Raw genomic sequence first — 17,171 nt, forward strand, 5'->3', positions numbered from 1 at the left:
ATCAGCGGAGAGAAAGTGTAAAAATTTAATTAATTATCTACCAGTTTGAAACACATAAGACTCTTCATCAGCATAGAATATATATAACAATATCTCATGACTAAAGTATTGAAGTTGTGGAAAATGAATGCCACATAATTTTATAAAAGATAGTAACAGAAATTGTTTAAAGGCCCACTATGCCTCAGAAATGCCTTATTAATTTTATTTCTCCACATTTTCTTTTTTTGTATCTTTTTACAAGTCCAAAACTTCTCATTTGCCATACAGAAGAACCATCTTTTACCTAATCTTTAAGTCTTTTGGCAATTAGAATTATTATAGTGAATTAGTATTTTGCATGGAAGTACTTTGTTTACCTTTATGACACATTACTGCATGTTCAGCGTTATTTTCTCAGTTTTTAGACGTTTTTATTAAAACATCATAAAACACATGTTTGACATTTCCAACGAATTAAACAGTATGGATATCTGAGGCATATTGTGCTTTTTAAATTATTTCTAAAACTTTAAGTAGTAACATTTTGGCTTTACTGCTTAAATTTGACTAAAAAATCCTACAATTGGCTTAAATAATCAAGCTAACTAAATAAATCAAAACATACAAGATTTGATTCAATAGTTGATATTTATTTTGGACAGGTGAGGCAGATATTGTTGCTGTGCATGTTGAGAAGTTGTTGGCTTGTGGTGTACAGCAGGAAGATATTGCAGTTATTGCCCCTTACAACCTTCAGGTATTCCAGTTATAGAATTTGATTTCTTTCTATTATTGTCTGATGTTGATTTGGTTTCTTTAGTTTGTTGAGTAGTCTACCTGGTTAGTTGAGAGGTCCTATGTTTTATTCAGATATGTGAATAACAAAATTGTACTGAAAATGTCTGACACAAGATGGACCTACTGTCCTGTTTTTAGCTCGACTATTCGAAGAATATGAGAGCTATTGTAGTCGCCCCGGCGTCAGCGTCAGCGTCCGCGTCGGCGTCTGCGTTGGTTAAAGTTTTTTGTAAAGTCAAATATCTCAATTATTACTTGAGATATTCAATTGAAACTTACAATACTTATTTATAGTAACAAGGTACATCAGATTGACAAGTTGGATAACTCTGCCTATAATATTGACAGAATTATGCCCCTTTTTAACTTAGAAATTTTGGTAAAAGTTTTTTCTAAAGTCAAATATCTCAATTATTGCTCGAGATATTCAATTGAAACTTACAATACTTATTTATAGTAACAAGGTACATCAGATTGACAAGTTGGATAACTCTGCCTACAATATTGACAGAATTATGCCCCTTTTTAACTTAGAAACTTTGGTTAAAGTTTTTTGCAAAGTCAAATATCTCAATTATTGCTTGAGATATTCAGTTGAAACTTACAATACTTATTTATAGTAACAAGGTACATCAGATTGACAAGTTGGATAACTCTGCCTACAATATTGACAGAATTATGCCCCCTTGGAACTTAGAAATTTTGGTTAAAGTTTTTTTGTAAAGTCATTTATGAGATATTCAATTGAAATTTAAAATACTTTTTTATAGTAACATAATGTACATCAGTTTGCAAAATTGCATAACTCTGCCTGCAATATTTGCAGAATTATTTGCCCCTTTGAAACTTAGAAATTTGGTAAAAGGTTAAAGGTCTTCAAAGATATTTACTTGAAACTTAACACATGCACTTAGGATCATAATTGGAGGGTCATAATTGAATGTCACTGACCAAGTTCCATAATTCTATCTTGCATTAAGGCTGATTCATATCCCCTTTTCTACTTAGTCTCTTGGTTAATGTTTACATGCAAGTTTTACATATCTCAATAACTATTAAAGATATTTATTTAAAACTTCACATATGCATTTAGGGTCATAATTGTAGGTCACTGACAAAGATCCATAATTCTATCTTGCATTTAGGCTGATTTTTCTCCCCTTTTTCAACTTAGAAATTCATGGTAAAGTTTTGCTTGTAAGCTGTTATCTCAGTAACTACTGAAGGGTTTGTACCTTTTTTGGGACAATTTTATGCGTTCATAATAATAAAGCAGTGATTTACTTGATAAAACATTTTAATAACAAGCCTTTCTACCTTTTCTGTCAAATTTATGTATTCATAGGTAATTAGTATTGTTATACTCAATAAAACACCCTTGTGACATTACCTTCCGAATAGTCAAGCCAATACTGTATAATTAGACTCTCTCTAAGGCCTATAACATGAATTTATAAAAAAAAATTAGCCCTTTTGTGAACTTAAAAAATTTAACATTATCAAGGCTCTTTTACTATCAAGCACTTAGAATAGTCGAGCGTGCTGTCCTACCGACAGCTCTTGTTGTTAAAAAAAACGATTAAAGTTTCAATTAATATATTTATTAAAAAAGATGTACAGATTGTTAAACCTATATTTTACTGTTGATAATATCATTATAGTGCAATATCTAAACTGAGCTGGTCATCATAATTATGATATCATAAGTATTGACTATATGATGTTTGTTTGAATATTTCAAGATTTCAAGCATACATAGTTATTCAGGATATTGATGGTTTTCCAAGTAAATTAAATTGGGAATAATAAAAAATATCCATTGTTAATAAAACCAGTTTGGCAGAATTTGTTTGATCCAATGACAGTTTAATGGTATTGATATTACTTAATGTGTTATAAAAAAGGTTACCAAAAAGTAAATAATTCTCAACTTGTAAAAACTTTCTGATAAAGCCTGAAAGTTGATTTTTTTATAAGCATTTCTTCATTGTATTCAGGTAGAACTTGTTAGGCTGAGACTTGCCAGTAAATACCCAAAGATAGAGGTTAAATCTGTGGATGGATTTCAAGGCAGAGAGAAGGAAGCTGTTATTATCTCCCTTGTTAGGAGTAATACAAGAGGTTAGTTTTTATTGTTCTAGTACTTATATGTCTTGCCATTGCAAACTTTTAGACATAATTTTCTCAAATTTTGCAGAATATTTTCTCAGTATTTAGTTAAAGGAGCTATTCCCGGGAAACAAACAAACAAAACTGAGGTCCATAAGACTAAAAAAAAAATGTATTCCTCTGTTCCCCTGATTTCATAGTGCCCCAGCTGATATAACTATTATGTTAGAAATTTTAATTTTAGGCTTTTGGACCTCAATGAAATTCTTATAATTTTGTTTACATTATGTTTTGATCAATGGTCTAAATAATGATGTCATGTCTATTTATAGGTGAGGTTGGTTTCCTGTCTGAGAGACGAAGAATCAATGTTGCTGTAACTCGAGCCAGGCGCCATTTAGCAGTTATTGGCGACAGTGAGACAGTATGCAAGGACAATTTCCTTTGCACATTGATAGAATATCTTAATCAAGAGGCAGAAGTACAGACAGCACAGCAGTATTTGGATGGTATGTAAAATTGAGCAAACAGTGCAACTACTGTTATACTTTAAATCAGCTTTAAAGGTATCAGCATAATTTAAGATTATGAAGAAATATGAAGCGGGTAATTGAAGCAGCAACATACACCTCTCAGATAGTAAATATTATTGGAGGAGTGGCCAAGTGGTTAAAGTTGTTGACCTTAAAAGCACTAGTCAATCATCACTGTCGGTTTGAATCCCACAAGGGAATTTGGATACTTCCATGTTAGAAATCTAGCTTATGGAATGTTTGTGGTTCTATTCAGGGGCTTGCTTGTGCCTGAAATAATGCACTGAAGGGCATCTGATGTCTTCCTCCCAGTAAAGCTAAAAAGTCGTCATATGACCTTTACAGTGTTGGTGTGATGTAAATCCCAACCAGAAAAGGTATTATGGACTTGCATTTGACAGGTGCATTTCATTGAGCAGATTTCCCAAATTTCATCTTCAAAGTAATTTTCCTGTGTTGCTGAGTGTTAAAGTTTGATGTCTAACATATAATTTGCTCATCACCACTCTGGGTTTGAAACCCTTAATTCAGGGACTTTGTATGCTCATTCTTTCATGAGAGTAGACTATCTAGGTAGCATACAAAAGGTCAATGGAAAATGATTCTACTAAGGTACCAACAAGTGCCTAAAATAATTCATGAAGGGGGCACCAGCTGTCTTTTTCCACCAGTAATGCTGGAAAGTCTCCTTGTTCCATCTAATCTTTGCTGTATTAGTTTGCTTAAAATCCTACAAAACAAATAAAGAACAATGTAATTGACTGTTCCTGTTTTTCTTTCAGAACTGGAATCCTTATACTTTTCATCAACAGTTATAGTTTTTTCAGTATCAAATTTTCAGAGAAAGAAATTACTTATATTTGAAGGCATTTCAGAAAAAAAATTGTTTAGTTTTACAAAAACACTCTCAGTCTGAAGTGTTGACAATATAAATAATTGGAAGATTATTGGGCGTTAAAGGGACCCCACTGAGGTTTTTTGACATAATGGGACTGAAAATATTTTTTCCAGATAAATGTACCATTTGATGAAGGGTTTAGACCACTTATCTTTGTGCAAAATTTCAGATTATTCGCGCACTTCTTTTTTCCAGAATAATTATTCAAATTTCCAAAAATGACCAAAACTTAAAAGCGTTTAAAAGCTTTTCACTCAAATCGGGCTAAGAAAAGCATTAAAAATATGATTTTTAATTTATTTCAAAGTATATTTCTTAACTATCTTTATGTATATTTCTGTTTAAAGTGCCCCAGCTCATTTATGTAAGAAATTTAAATGTTATGTTTTTATGCTTTTAAACCTCAGTGGAGTCCCTTTAAGACCTTGTAAATAACTGTTAAATATGTACATTAATAAGAAAGAAAGTACTTTTTTAGACCCTTAAATTTAATAATTTTCCCCTCTATTTAATACAAAGTTTTTCCCCTTTGTTTTAGATAAAGTTATTCCCCTTTATTTTAGATGGGGTATTACAGCAATGTGATGTAAGCAGACCAGAGCATCTTGATGATCTAATGGCACTTTCAAAGAAGCAGGGCTCAGATAAAGGGGCCAGGCCAAAGTCACATAAACAACAAACAAATCCTAAACAGCACTCTGATAGAAATAAAAAAGAATTTCACCCACATGAAGCTAATAAAAAATTCAGGTAATATTTTTATGATTCTTCTAGACTGCTTTTTTAAACAGAAGCACTTTTGTAGTTAAAAGAACATTTGTTTGTGTATTAACATTTGCAGAAGCACAAGGATGTATTTGAAGCCAAAGTATACAGAGCGAGGGATTTAATAAGTCTGAGTGTTTCTGCAGATGCTTATACAGGAACAAATGGTGCATTAGTGCTATTCTTGGATAAAAGTATATGTTCTGCATGCCATTATTTTGTTAAGGAATAAAGAAACAGGTTTGGTAATGTTTTTCATATGCAAGTTCAATGTCATCTGACAGTTATGTTTTGATAATGAAACTACCAGGGCCATCATTGCATTAAGCTGTCTTACATGGTGCCTTGGGTTGCGCTTGTGTGGTTTTATCTGTTAATTCCTGTTTATTTCTTAGTTTATGTATACTTGTGTGCACAGTTTTTATGCAAGAAAATTGTTTAAATTGACAATTGTTTAATCTGCCTGTTATTCCACTTGTATGATTTTAAATTCCATCCAGCTTTGGGTTTCAACTATGCAAGAAATGTAGCAATCTTTAATGTGCAACTGTAAAAATATTTTGCTAGCTACTTTCAAGAAAGTAGTTCTGTTCTGGAGCTAGCTTTAGCTTGAAATACTGTTCATTAAAAACACTCATATAATCTTAATTATGAAAAATATGTGACTGAAAAATCTAACAATCAAAGAAAATAAAATTCAATGTAAAATAATAGCTAAGATACATATTTAATAATTGTTGAAACCTTACATTTCCAAACGTCTGCTTACATTGCTGGTTCTATCCATTTTCCTGCCTAGTCATATCAGCCAAATCTGTTGTCCTTGTACAGTACATATTGATCAAATTTCTACTTTAAATATTTACATTATCTACATAATCTGTAGACTATAAATACAATCTTCTCATAATTTTATCATGTCACACAATATTTATAGGCACGTTTTCTCTGAACAGCCTGAAACCCTTCCAAATTGTTTAAGTTAATATATAAGCAATGACCCTTAAATTGCTTTAATTTGAAAATATGATTCGTGTTCCCTGTCTGATATGAACAGTTTATATCGATTTCAAACCAAAACAGACTCTGATTTTTATTGTGCTCAGAAATGTTGCCAAGACATTTGTTGTGACATTATTACACCAGGCTGTCTTATGAGTCAGAAGAAAAAGAAAAACTTATATGTATTGTCTCAACGGTTTTTTGTGCCTGCTTATTTTTTTCAACTACACCACAACCTTTGGACATAGCCATGGGTAGGCCATACAGAAGTTGACTTGACTCATAAATGGCATTGACCTAACATTTACGTTTTCATTTTGCTAAAATTGGTCATACATGTCCGTTGCTATTTGTTTATGGATTTGATTCATACTTGAATACAGCAACATTATCTTGTACAAGTGTATATAAAAAACCAACATGATGAATAATGTAGGCCCTGATCATAAAGGTTAACATATTAAATAAAGATAAATTGCTAAAACTTTGTTTATTTATCTTATAATTTGACTTATACTTGAACAAAACAGTTATTCATGTATAGCTATGACTAAATAGGCATGTTGAAATATTTAAGTTAAGTCTTTGACTGCAAAAGGCCATGAAGGTGAAGTTTGCTTAAATTGAGATAAGATTGTTATTAATTGACATATGTTTGATACAATACACTGATATTTTAATAGAAAAACAATAAAGTGACTAAACCACATGTGGAATGATTGAAGTATGACCTAGATCTGTGAATGTCTTAGCTGTTAAGGTCAAATATAAAATTTTAAATATAGTGATGTTTCCATTTAAAAAGAACCGTCACTAGAATGTTCTTCCTGTGTTGTAGTTTGGAGAAAGACTCTTAAGGTAGTACACCCCTAATGCACTATCTCCACTTTGAAGAGTACTCAAATAGGCTAGAATCACTGTAAAGTGTATTGAAACGGAGGGGCATGGGTTCAAACCCCAGAAGGGGCAACTTTTTTATGCCCCCGCCATGTAATGGCCGGGGCATATAGTGTTACCCTGTTCCGTCCTTCCGTCATTCCGTCATTCCGTCATTCTGTCATTCCGTCATCATCAGTTTCCGTTCATTATCTCCCCAACGGTACAACACATTCAACTTAAATTTGACATATGGATATGTCATGAGAAAATACAGGTCAAGTTCGAATTTGGTCATGGTTCGATGATTTTTGGCAGAGTTATGCCCCTTTTACTTTGAAAATAATATGAAATTTTCAGTTTCCGTTCATTATCTCCCCAACGGTACAACACATTCAACTCAAATTTGACATATGGATATCTCATGAGAAAATACAGGTCAAGGTCGAATTTGGTCATGGTTCGATGATTTTTGGCAGAGTTATGCCCCTTTTACTTTGAAAATAATGTGAAATTTTCAGTTTCCGTTCATTATCTCCCAAACGGTACAACACATTCAACTCAAATTTGACATATGGATATGTCATGAGAAAATACAGGTAAAGTTCGAATTTGGTCATGGTTCGATGATTTTTGGCAGAGTTATGCCCCTTTTTCTTTGTAAATAATATGAAATTTTCAGTTTCCGTTCATTATCTCCCCAACAGTACAACACATTCAACTCAAATTTGACATATGGATATGTTTCTGGAATGCCCAGGCCAATTTCGAATTTGGTCATGGTTCAATGATTTTTGGCAGAGTAATGCCCCTTTCACTTTGAAAATAATATGAAATTTACAGTTTCTGTTCATTATCTACCCAACAGTGTTACATATTCAACTCAAATTTGACATATGGATATGTCAAAGGAATGGGCAGGTCAAGTTGGAATTTGGTCATGGTTCGATGATTTTTTGGCAGAGTTATGTCCCTTTCACTTTGAAAATAATATAGATACGTCTTAGGAATAAGCAGTTTAAGTTTGAATTTGGTCATGGTTTTAATGATTTTGGACAACCTGATCTTTCTTGAATATTGGAAATTTTTTGAACTTTTTGTTTCAGCACTCATACTTTTGTGGAAATGTATGTATAGCCATTATTTTGGCTACAAATATGAAATATGCTATTTTCAAAAGGTTAAGACTGAATAATTTCAGTGCCTTGAATATTGTATGAAAATGGTTTGTGTTAACACTGAAAAGTTTAAAGGGCTTTGAACTTAAAATGAAAACAATAATTTGTGCAAACAAATTTGGAACTAAATATTATAACATCTGAAATTTTGGCTGCATGCGGGGGCATCCGTGGCATGATGACACATTTCTAGTTTCTTTCTTTTTAGCTCACCTGACCACGAAGTGGTCAAGGTGAGGTATAGTGATGTCCGGCGTCCGTGGTCGTGCATCGTCAACAATTGGGTTGTTAACAGTCTAGCAGTCACAGTTTTGATTGGATCATCATCAAACTTTGTCAGAATGTTTGTCTCAATGAAATACAGATCGAGTTCGAAGATGGGTTATCTCGGGTCAAAAACTAGGTCACAGGAGCTAAAAAAATAGAAAAACCTTGTTAACACTCTAGAGGCTGCAGTTTTCATCCAAATATTCTGGAAATTTGTCAGGAAGGTTGTTTTATTAAAATCTAGGTCAAGTTCGAAGATGGGTCATCTCCGGTCAAAAACTAGGTCACAGGAGCTAAAAATAGAAAAAGCTTGTTCACACTCTAATAATTGGGTTGTTAACAGTCTAGCAGTCACAGTTTTGATTGGATCATCATCAAACTTTGTCAGAATGTTTGTCTCAATGAAATACAGATCGAGTTCGAAGATGGGTTATCTCGGGTCAAAAACAAGGTCACAGGAGCTAAAATTAGAAAAAGCTTGTTAACACTCTAGAGGCTGCAGTTTTCATCCAAATATTCTGGGAATTTGTCAGGAAGGTTGTTTTAATGATATCTAGGTCAAGTTCGAAGATGGGTCATCTCCGGTCAAAAACTAGGTCACAGGAGCTTAAAATAGAAAAAGCTTGTTAACACTCTAGTGGCTGCAGTTTTCATCCAAATATTCTTGAAATTTGTCAGGAAGGTTGTTTTGATGATATCTAGATCATGTTCGAAGATGGGTCATCTCCGGTCAAAAACTAGGTAACAGGAGCTAAAAATAGAAAAAGCTTGTTAACACTCTAGGGGCTGCAGTTTTCATCCAAATATTCTGGAAATTTGTCAGGAAAGTTGCTTAGATAATATCTAGGTCATGTTCGAAGATGGGTCATCTCCGGTCAAAAACTAGGTCACAGGAGCTAAAAATAGAAAAGCTTGGTAACACTCTAGTGGCTGCAGTTTTCATCCAAATATTCTGGAAATTTGTCAGGAAAGTTGTTTTGATGATATCTAGGCCAAGTTGGAAGATGGGTCATGTCCGGTCAAAAACTAGGTCACTGGAGCTAAAATAGAAAAAGCTTGTTAACACTCTAGGGACTGCAGTTTTCATCCAAATATTCTGGAAATTTGTCAGGAAGGTTGTTTTGATGATTTTTAGGTCAAGTTTGAAGATGGGTTATCTCCGGTTAAAAACTAGGTCACAGGAGCTAAAAATAGAAAAAGCTTGTTAACACTCTATAGGCTGCAGTTTTGATTAAAATATTCTGGAAATTTGTCAGGAAGGTTGTTTTAATCATTTCTAGGTCAAGTTCGAAGATGGGTCATGTCTGGTCAAAAACTAGGTCACAGGAGCTAAAAATAGAAAAAGCTTGTTAACACTAATGGTTGCAGTTTTCATTCAAACATTCTGGAAATTTGTCATAAAGGTTGTTTTGATGATTTCTAGGTCAAGTTCGAAGATGGGTCATCTCAGGTCAAAAACTAGGTCACAGGAGCTAAAAATAGAAAAAGCTTGTTTACACTCTAGTGGCTGCAGTTTTCATCTAAATATTCTGGAAATTTGTCAAGAAGGTTGTTTTGATGATATCTAAGTCAAGTTGGAAGATGGGTCATCTCCGGTCAAAAACTAGGTCACAGGAGCTAAAAATAGAAAAGCTTGTTAACGCATTAGGGGCTGCAGTTTTCATCCAAATATTCTTGAAATTTGTCAGGAAGGTTGTTTTGATGATTTCTAGGTCAAGTTCGAAGATGGGTTATCTCCGGTCAAAAACTAGGTCACAGGAGCTAAGAATAGAAAAAGCTTGTTAACACTCTAGTGGCTGCAGTTTTGATTCAAATATTCTGGAAATTTGTCAGGAAGGTTGTTTTGATGATTTCTAGGTCAAGTTCGAAGATGGGTCATCTCAGGTCAAAAACTAGGTCACAGGAGCTAAAAATAGAAAAAGCTTGTTAACACTCTATAGGCTGCAGTTTTCATCCAAATATTCTGGAAATTTGTCAGGAAGGTTGTTTAGATGATATCTAGGTCAAGTTTGAAGATGGATCATGTCCGGTCAAAAACTAGGTCACAGGAGCTAAGAATAGAAAAAGCTTGTTAACACTCTAGTGGCTGCAGTATTGATTCAAATTTCCTGGAAATTGGTCAGGAAGGTTGTTTTGATGATTTCTAGGTCAAGTTTGAATATGGGTTGTGTCCGGTCAAAAATTAGGTCACATTGCCCAAATATGGAAAAATCTTTATAACACACTAGAGGTCACATGTTTGACTCAGTCGCATCAAACTTGGTCATGATGCTTGTTTAAGACATTGCTTGGATGCGGTTGTGTCAGGTGAGCGATCCAGGGCCATCATGGCCCTCTTGTTTTTCTTTTTAACATTTTTTATTAATCTCTCAGATCCCTAAAGGAAGTAAAAAGTGTTTCATTTTAATTATATAATTTTTGTATGTATTTATGTACTAAATAATGCCAAATTTAATAGCAAATATAATACCAGATATTTTCAAAGTTTACAATAAAAACTACACATTAAAAGTATTTTATATTTTGCAAAACCAACCAATATACATTTAAGAAATGTTAGGCAAACTTTGAAAACAGCCCATCGTTGTGGACAATTTTAGGAATATTTTAAAAAAGGCTTTTGACACATGGAAATGGTCAAATAAGTGTTAAAAGTGGGTGGGGTAGGGTTACAATTTTATACATATTAAAAACATTTTGTTTAAAAACAATAATTTTGCTTGTTTAATTTGTTACCTAAATGTGATTATTTGTTTTTTAACAATGAGCAATAGGAAAACAATTTTCATAATGATGATATTATAGATTATTTAGAGTTTCCTCATTTCTAAAAAAAGCCCTTCTAATGGCAAAGTTTTAGTTCAGAAAAAAGTCCATACCTCATAAACCACACAGTAAATTTTGTTTAAATTTTGCATACAGGTGACATTTAAGGCATATAACTGTCCTATGTTGTCAATTTTACAGTTCCTTATAGTGCCCATTAGGGGTGTACTACCTTAAGTGTTTGTATTCCACAACTAATCAAAACAAATGTTTCATTTATTTATCATACTGCTGTTATGACTCAATCAAGAATCCACTAGAGAGTAGAGCAGGCAGAATGTTGGTGGGTTCTATTCAGTTGCCACCTGGGCCTGAAATAATGCACAACCAGGCACCTGAGATCTTACTCTACCTTGAAAGTTAGCTGATGCCCTTAATATTCATGAACAGGCTCAATCAAACAGAGCCTGCAACATTTTTAATTTTGCATTGTTTTTGGACTTTATTTAGGAATTATGTTTTTCTCTATTTTACAGTGCCAGGGTGACATAAAATCCAATAAAATAAACAAATATTTATTTAATTTAAATGTATCAACATTCCAAGTCATGTTGTTAAATTATTTTTACTTAACCTATTTTAGGAAAAAAATTCAATCATAACCGTTAAGATGGTATGAGCCTATTATCATTGTTTAAACACAAACAAATTGAGATTTGAAAATATTTTTACCTTAGTAGTTGTCACATATGTAAAGGCCAAAAGAAATGTAAATAAGTGATGTGTCTTTAATTCCTAGTAATTGAACGACATCTTTACATCAATATTCCACGTTTTATTACAGCGTTTTAATCAAGTTTAGGAGGAATATTGCTTCAGAAATATTTTCTCTAGAGACTGGTTTGTAAATGCAATTAATCAAGAATATATTGTGAACAAGACACTTTTAATACGTTCAAAATGTGTGGAAACTGGGTCTCTGTTGAAATTGGATTTTTCAAACTGTGAGATGCATAAGGCTAGAAAACTTGAGAGTGTTACAGCAGTAAATAATATCTTTATATAGCGAAACATGTTGTTTTTGGTTTTCTTTATAATTATTTTAACCCTTTCTAGAATTAAGAGATACTATTTTAGCTTCTAGTTATAAATGGAAATTGTATTTTTAGTAAGACCATTTTTGTCATAAAAGTGCATGTAATTAATTAACCTTATGGGTAGCCATATAAAATTTTGCTCATTTGAAAAAAAAATAGATAGTACCCCTAGAGCCATTTGGTGAATGTCACCTTTTTATCTCTTCTGAACCCCTAACTAAAAATCTGTTCTATTATATCTAAGCTCTACCTTTTAAAGAAAAAAGTGAAGTTATTGTCATAATCTTCTCGTCGGCATTGGTTAACCTTTTCGAAACTGTAAAAGATATTCATTACAAACTTTGTAGACATTTTTATTGATGTAAAAGGACATCATTTCAAAAAGAAAGATAACTTAGACATTTAGCCATTTTATATATATATAGTTAAACCATTTGTAAAGGTCCATTTTCTTACGAGAAATTATCAAAGCTATCTACCTGAAACTGGATATAAATATTCGCTATCAAAATAGCTTAACAGTTATGAAGGACAGATAACTTAATAATAATTTATATTTTAGCAAACAAAATCAGGCCGAGGATGAAAGTAGGCTAAAAGAGTTGGAGGAAGAAATTGAATTGTTTATTTCTAATCAACATGCAGATGTTTTAGAATTTCCAAGCTCATTGTCTGGGAGAGAGAGATTTCTAGTCCATGAGGTTTGTATGAAATTGATAGTTTTGCTTCTTTAAGTGATTAGATATTTTAAAATTGCATTTCATATAACCATGCAGTTAATTGTATGAAATTGAAAGTTTTGCTTCTTTAAGTGATTAGATATTTTAAAAATTCATTTCATAAAACCATGCAATTAATCTTATGAAATTGAAAGTTTTGCTTATTTAAGTGATAAGATATTTTAAAATTTCATTTCATATAACCATGCAGTTAAACTGCCTGCCTCACAAATCAGATTATTGGTCAGAGTCATGCCAGATGACAAAGATATATTTTTTGCTTGGCTATTTGAATAATAGTGAAACATCAAATTTTTGTTATATTTTGTGCAAGTTGGTATCTGACTGAAAAACTACTGAAAGGAATGGGTACAAACTTCACACACTTGTTTCAGAGCTTAATAGAATGTCACTATCCAAAGCCCATAACTCTAAGGTGGATTTTTACAGAATTATGGCCCTTTTGAATTTAAAAAGTTCTACATTATAATGATTATCTTGGCTTTTGTTTTACTATTAAGCACTGAGAATAGTTTTTAACATCCTAGTAAGAGCTCTTGTTTTATGTTACACTTGCGTGAGTTACTAGTAGACTGGGTTATACTTAAATGAGCTTAGCTGACATATAGGGACTGGAAATAATTTTTCAAACAGTTGTTTACATTTGGGATTAGGGTATAAACCAATTATTTGTTTGCGAAATCTCATACGATACATGTATGTTCGCTCTGTTTTACAAGAAAAAATCATTGTTATTGAGCAAAATAAACCAGATATGAAGAAAAACATTGAAGTGCTTTAACTCTGGTTGGTCGATTTTTAGAGATCAATAAAAATGTTGATTTTACCTTTTGTTGTAGCTTGAATTACAACATTATGTATTTATTAGTGACAAAAGGAATTTAAGCACTGTGCAAAGCAAGTGCTAAGGCATTTTGATAACAATTATTAGTTCTTTGAAGAGGTTTAATGGATAAAAGTGACTGATATTGTTTGCAATATTTCACTCCAGATTGCAGAGAAGCATGGTCTTGCGCATACAAGCAAAGGTATAGGAGAAGATAGATTTATTGTGGTAACAAAACCTGGTAAATCATTGTTGGCTGAATCAGATATTCAAAGTGATGAAAAGGAAGATGCTGTAAGAAACACTGTTGAAATGGATAACAGACATGTAGATGAGGATATTGATGAAAGTAAGAGCAAAGGAAATAAAAAGAAAAAGAAGAAAAATAAAGAAAATATAGAAGTGAATGTTGAAGATAGCATTAATAATAGTGGAAATGAAGAGCTACTTGATGCATCTTTGAAAAATAGCAATAATAATTGTGGAAATAAAGAGCTAGTTGATGAACCTTTGAACAATGGTGATATATCTGCAAAAGATTTTAATGAGGCAAAGGAATTCATAGGAGCTCCCATTTCTGATGGTAAAATTGTCTGTGGTATTTGTAAAAAGGATGTACTCAAAGCAAATCTGCAACTGCATGAAATTCATTGTGCTAGGAAGGAAAAAGATATGAGAATGAAAAGGGAAGAGATGGAAGTAAAAGACAAGCAGAAGAAAGATGTATCCAAGTCAACAAAGCACCGGAAATTTGATAAAGAACTAGCAGAAAGAGTGGAAAAGGTTGATAAAGATGACATAGACGCTTTGATTGCAACAGTTCAAAATATGGACAACTTTTGCTGTTTCAAGAAGTGCAAAACCAGTGTCCAGACACTTTTTCAAGTATGTTCACATTGTCAAGGAAGATACTGTATGTCGCATCATATTCCAGAGGTACATGGATGTGGGGAAGCAGCACGGGCTCAAGCCCGAACTAGAATAAGTAAAGATGGTGTCCTGTATAGAGGTAGTGGGGTACCAGAAAAAAGACCAGATGCAACAAAGAAAGCTCATTTACAAAGAAAGTTAGATTCAAAATTAACAGAACTTTCTGCTAAAAGGAAAGGAAAGCCGAAAAAGTGATCTTGAACTAGTCTCTGTGATGATATTTATTTAAGTATTTATTAAATCTTAGATGATATTTAATTATTTATTAAATCTTAGATGATATGTAATTATTTATTGATCAAATCTATGATTTTTATTTACATAAATATATTTATTTATTGAAAAGAGGCAAAAAGGATTAGTGTAAAAAAAAGTGAAGGTGTTGTAATGCCATTGACCGTCAGTTAACCCTTGGTTAGCCTTTTTCGTTAAGTTCTCATTTATGGTCATTAAAGTCAATGCTTAGTACATTGGAACTACTACTTTTGGCAGATCTTGCTATATCTTGCAGTAACAAATTCATATGTAAGACATTTAAATTGAAAGTATGAATTAACGCCACCAAGTACAGATTGTTCGTACTAGCAGCTTCATATTTTTGCTTGTGATACCTACTTTTGTCACTTTCTGCCGCATGAATAGTGATATTCTCAGAAAAGAGAACCAAGATGTGAATTGTTGCTGAATAAAATTGTGTTAAAAAAGTTTGTCATTGAGTTGTATTTTTTTTAAATGACACGTGTTATTTAATAAGGCCGTTTAACCAGACATGTTTCTATGCACTGTACATATTTTTAATTTATATATCTAGAACATGTAGAACAACATTATATCCTCTCCATAAAATTATTTTAAGTGTGAGAAAATCACTTATATTCCTAAAACATGCACTTTGTTTTAGGTTTTCTCTTAAATATTTTGTTGGAAGCGACAATAATCTGCTATCTCAGCAGAATACAACGTTTCTCTAGCAAGTTCTGTGCATTTCAGATTTTAATTTGCTGATATTTTAAAATGTGTAAGCGATATTTAACTTTTTGTTAATTTGTCTTCAGCCTAATTCGCAATTCATCCATTAATATTCTTTAATCTCATTAATTTTGTTTGACACTGGATTACATTGCTCTCAAAGCACTCAATATTCTATAGGTAGGGGAAAATGTTCTGAAACAGAGAAATTTTTCATTCCAATAAAATCCCAACAGTCATAAACTAAAGATACAGGGCTTGCTTTCAATGTTGAAATATTGTGTATCATACTCGCTAGAAAATGTGGTACCGGTAGAACCAAATAAATTTAAAGGAAGTAATTTCGGTCGTATTTGAGTACCCACTTGTCCGTCTGTCTGTCCTAACGTCAGTCACAGTGATGCCTTCTCAGTCTCTTGATAACTATTGGTTGTCCGTTCTTTATACTTAGTGGGGGAAAAATGTTCATGACCAGGGGGAAAAATTTGCATGTTAATTTTGAAAGATTATGAGGTTGGGGTAGGTCAAAAAAAAGGGATTTTGGAAAGGGGATTTAAACTCTATGGCCCTTTTTTAACCCAAACACTATTTAAAATATGGTAAACATATGAGAAAAAGGGAGTTTTAGTTTTTACCCCCACCCGGGTTAAACCCCCCTTTCCCTTTATTGCGAGGGCAGAACCCTTTTCCATTAGGCGTCTTTCCCGGGGATGTATTTAAAGGTATTATTTGGTAGTAATATTTCATGTTTTAAAAAAAGCGGGTTTTTGATGCTCCGTTTGTCATTATTATTTATTTTAGAAGTGAAAATTTCAGCTGTTTAAAAATTGGAAAATTGAAAAATTTTGCCAATTTCTATAACTAAATTTAAAATTTTTAAAATATCTTCGTTAAAAATGATTAAAAAATGGTTTTGTCCTTTATTAAAAAATCCCTTTGAAAGGGAAAAAGGATCAAAAAAGAAAATAAAAATTTAAAAAAAAAACGGTAATAAAATTAATGATGGATTTGGATGTCATTGGAAACCCCAAAAGGGATTTGGGTATAATTTCAATAAAAACTTGATAAATTAAAATATAAATTGTAAAAAGCAAAATTTTTTTATTTGCTTATTTTATTTTTGCAAAATTTTTTTTAATTGGGTTTAAAAAAAAGAAAATGAGGGGTTTTGTAAACCCCAAAAATATTTAAAATAATAAACCCAATTAAATATTTAAATTTTGGAAATTAAATCGTTGTTCCCCCGCAGTGACGGGGCTTTAAAAAATCCATCTTTTAATTTCAAAAAATTAAAATTTTTTAAAAACATGTGTCATAATTGACTCGTAATTTTTAGTTTATTATTTTTTTTTTTGTGGTCTGCGAGATATGATGTGTATGTCAAATAAAGGTACAATATAAATATGGTGTCAAAACCATGTCTTTGTTATCTCAC

The 17,171-nt window shown here is 32.3% G+C and overlaps 1 protein-coding gene across 1 annotated transcript in view; it reads left to right on the forward strand.

Annotated features, from left to right (window-relative positions):
- The window catches only part of LOC132758324 (DNA-binding protein SMUBP-2-like), a 36,400-nt gene extending 21,153 nt beyond the window's left edge, over positions 1–15,247 (forward strand). The window contains exons 13-18 of the mRNA XM_060749905.1: positions 645–739; positions 2,778–2,901; positions 3,222–3,398; positions 4,884–5,070; positions 12,834–12,972; positions 14,003–15,247. Coding sequence (XP_060605888.1) covers positions 645–739; positions 2,778–2,901; positions 3,222–3,398; positions 4,884–5,070; positions 12,834–12,972; positions 14,003–14,962 — 1,682 coding nt within the window. The 3' untranslated portion in view covers positions 14,963–15,247. The remainder of the gene's footprint in view (positions 1–644; positions 740–2,777; positions 2,902–3,221; positions 3,399–4,883; positions 5,071–12,833; positions 12,973–14,002) is intronic.
- Positions 15,248–17,171: the final 1,924 nt, after the last annotated feature.

The sequence above is a fragment of the Ruditapes philippinarum genome, unplaced genomic scaffold (genome assembly GCF_026571515.1).
Source record: "Ruditapes philippinarum isolate M1 unplaced genomic scaffold, ASM2657151v2 ctg6828_1_1_1_1, whole genome shotgun sequence".
Classification (NCBI taxonomy): domain Eukaryota; kingdom Metazoa; phylum Mollusca; class Bivalvia; order Venerida; family Veneridae; genus Ruditapes; species Ruditapes philippinarum.